The 2150-nt window shown below is 30.7% G+C and overlaps 1 protein-coding gene across 1 annotated transcript in view; it reads left to right on the top strand.

Annotated features, from left to right (window-relative positions):
• Positions 1–1876, top strand: part of MGAT4C (MGAT4 family member C) — a 660237-nt gene extending 658361 nt beyond the window's left edge. The window contains exon 7 of the mRNA XM_011361737.2: positions 720–1876. Within this exon, the coding sequence (XP_011360039.1) occupies positions 720–1861 (1142 nt within the window). The 3' untranslated portion in view covers positions 1862–1876. The remainder of the gene's footprint in view (positions 1–719) is intronic.
• Positions 1877–2150: the final 274 nt, after the last annotated feature.

The following is a 2150-nucleotide window of genomic DNA, read 5'->3' as shown; positions in this document are numbered from 1 at the left end:
CAAAATTAATACAAAATGTGTTTCAAAATAAAGAAAACAGTAATATTCATGTCTTGGATCAATGTACCATACATGTGAGCAAAATTCAGTTTTTCAAAAATAGCTTATGATATTGTTTGCATTCTAATTAATAAACCTGATGAGTTTCAAAATAAAGTTTTGAAATCCAATTATGAATTTTTCTGACACAAGATAATGATAGTGATCGAAGAAAAATGAAAATATGACATGTGTCCTATGAAAAATTTAAAGCTAATTAAAAGAATAAGTTACCCTTAATTTTCTTTTTCATCATTTGAGACTAGTTTGTCATCCTTAACTGTGAATTTTCTTCTCCTTTAGTAGGTTTTTTTTTTTTAAATATCATGGATATTATCTAAAAATATATCTTCTCTAATGAGTATATATGAGAATATTAAGCTGCAGAAAACTTCAAACCATATTTTTCATTTCACAAACAAATGTTTACAGTGATAAAACTCATACATCATTGGGCATAAGATGAAATTTTTCCATAGAAAATATTGATTATGTATAAACTACGATAGCTTTTATGTGTTTAGCATAAATGTAATTACAAAATATTCTATACATAATTGTTCACTATCATTATTTAATATGGTAGCAGGCCTAACGGAGAAATAACTTCTTTCTTTTTCTATGTTATTAAAAACCTATTTCACATGTAATTTCTCTTCCTTCTGAATTCTTTTGCTCAGGGTTTCTTACAATTGGACTTTCATCAGTGAAACGAAAAAAAGGAAACTATTTACTTGAGACAATTAAGTCAATTTTCGAGCAATCCAGCTATGAAGAACTGAAGGAAATTTCAGTGGTGGTGCATCTAGCAGACTTTAATTCATCTTGGCGTGAGGCCATGGTTCAGGATATCACACAGAAATTTGCCCACCATATTATTGCAGGACGATTAATAGTTATACATGCTCCAGAAGAATATTACCCAATCCTGGATGGCCTTAAAAGAAATTACAATGATCCGGAAGATAGAGTCAGGTTTCGTTCCAAGCAAAATGTAGATTATGCTTTTCTTCTTAATTTTTGTGCCAATACTTCAGACTATTATGTGATGCTTGAAGATGATGTTCGATGTTCAAAAAATTTTTTAACTGCCATCAAAAAAGTCATTACATCTTTAGAAGGAACTTACTGGGTAACTCTTGAGTTTTCTAAGCTTGGCTACATTGGAAAACTTTATCATTCACATGATCTCCCACGTTTGGCACATTTTTTATTAATGTTTTATCAAGAAATGCCTTGCGATTGGCTATTGACCCATTTTCGGGGTCTGTTGGCTCAGAAAAATGTGATTCGTTTCAAACCATCTCTCTTTCAGCACATGGGTTATTATTCATCATATAAAGGGACAGAGAATAAGCTTAAAGATGATGATTTTGAAGAGGAGTCATCTGACATCCCTGATAACCCTCCTGCAAGTCTATATACCAACATGAATGTTTTTGAAAATTATGAAGCAAGCAAGGCTTATAGTAATGTTGATGAGTACTTTTGGGGAAAACCACCTTCAACTGGGGATGTTTTTGTGATTGTATTTGAAAATCCAACTGTAATTAAAAAAATTAAAGTCAATACTGGAACAGAAGATCGGCAAAATGACATTTTACATCATGGAGTCGTAGATGTTGGGGAAAATCTTATACTTTTCAAACAAAGTAGACAATGTGATACTTACATAAGACTAGGGGAATTCAAAAATGGAAACTTTGAAATGTCAGATGTGAATCAAAAAATTCCATTTGATATACAGTGTATGAGGATATATGTTACCAAAACGCAAAAGGAATGGCTGATTATTAGGAGTATTAGCATCTGGACTTCATAGCCAATTAAATCAATAGTCTAATCACTGAAACAGGTCTTCCTGTTTCCTTTTTTTGTTAACTTCCTCTTTTGCTATCTTTGTCCTATGGAGATGGGATATTTTAAAAGAAAGTCAATCATCTTGGCAGTTTTCATTTACACATTGTTATCATAATTTTACTCTAATATACACTTGTAGTTATTTCAACTTCTGAAGTTTAATATTATTCCATAGTTAATGCTACTTTCATTTATTTTTTTTAATGTTATGTTAGTTTTAAATTTTCAACTGAATGCCAAAAAAGTGACAT

This window comes from Pteropus vampyrus, unplaced genomic scaffold, assembly GCF_000151845.1.
Source record: "Pteropus vampyrus isolate Shadow unplaced genomic scaffold, Pvam_2.0 Scaffold70, whole genome shotgun sequence".
Lineage (NCBI taxonomy): Eukaryota > Metazoa > Chordata > Mammalia > Chiroptera > Pteropodidae > Pteropus > Pteropus vampyrus.
Note: the sequence above shows the minus strand (reverse complement) of the source record. Positions and strands in the feature narration are given on the sequence as shown.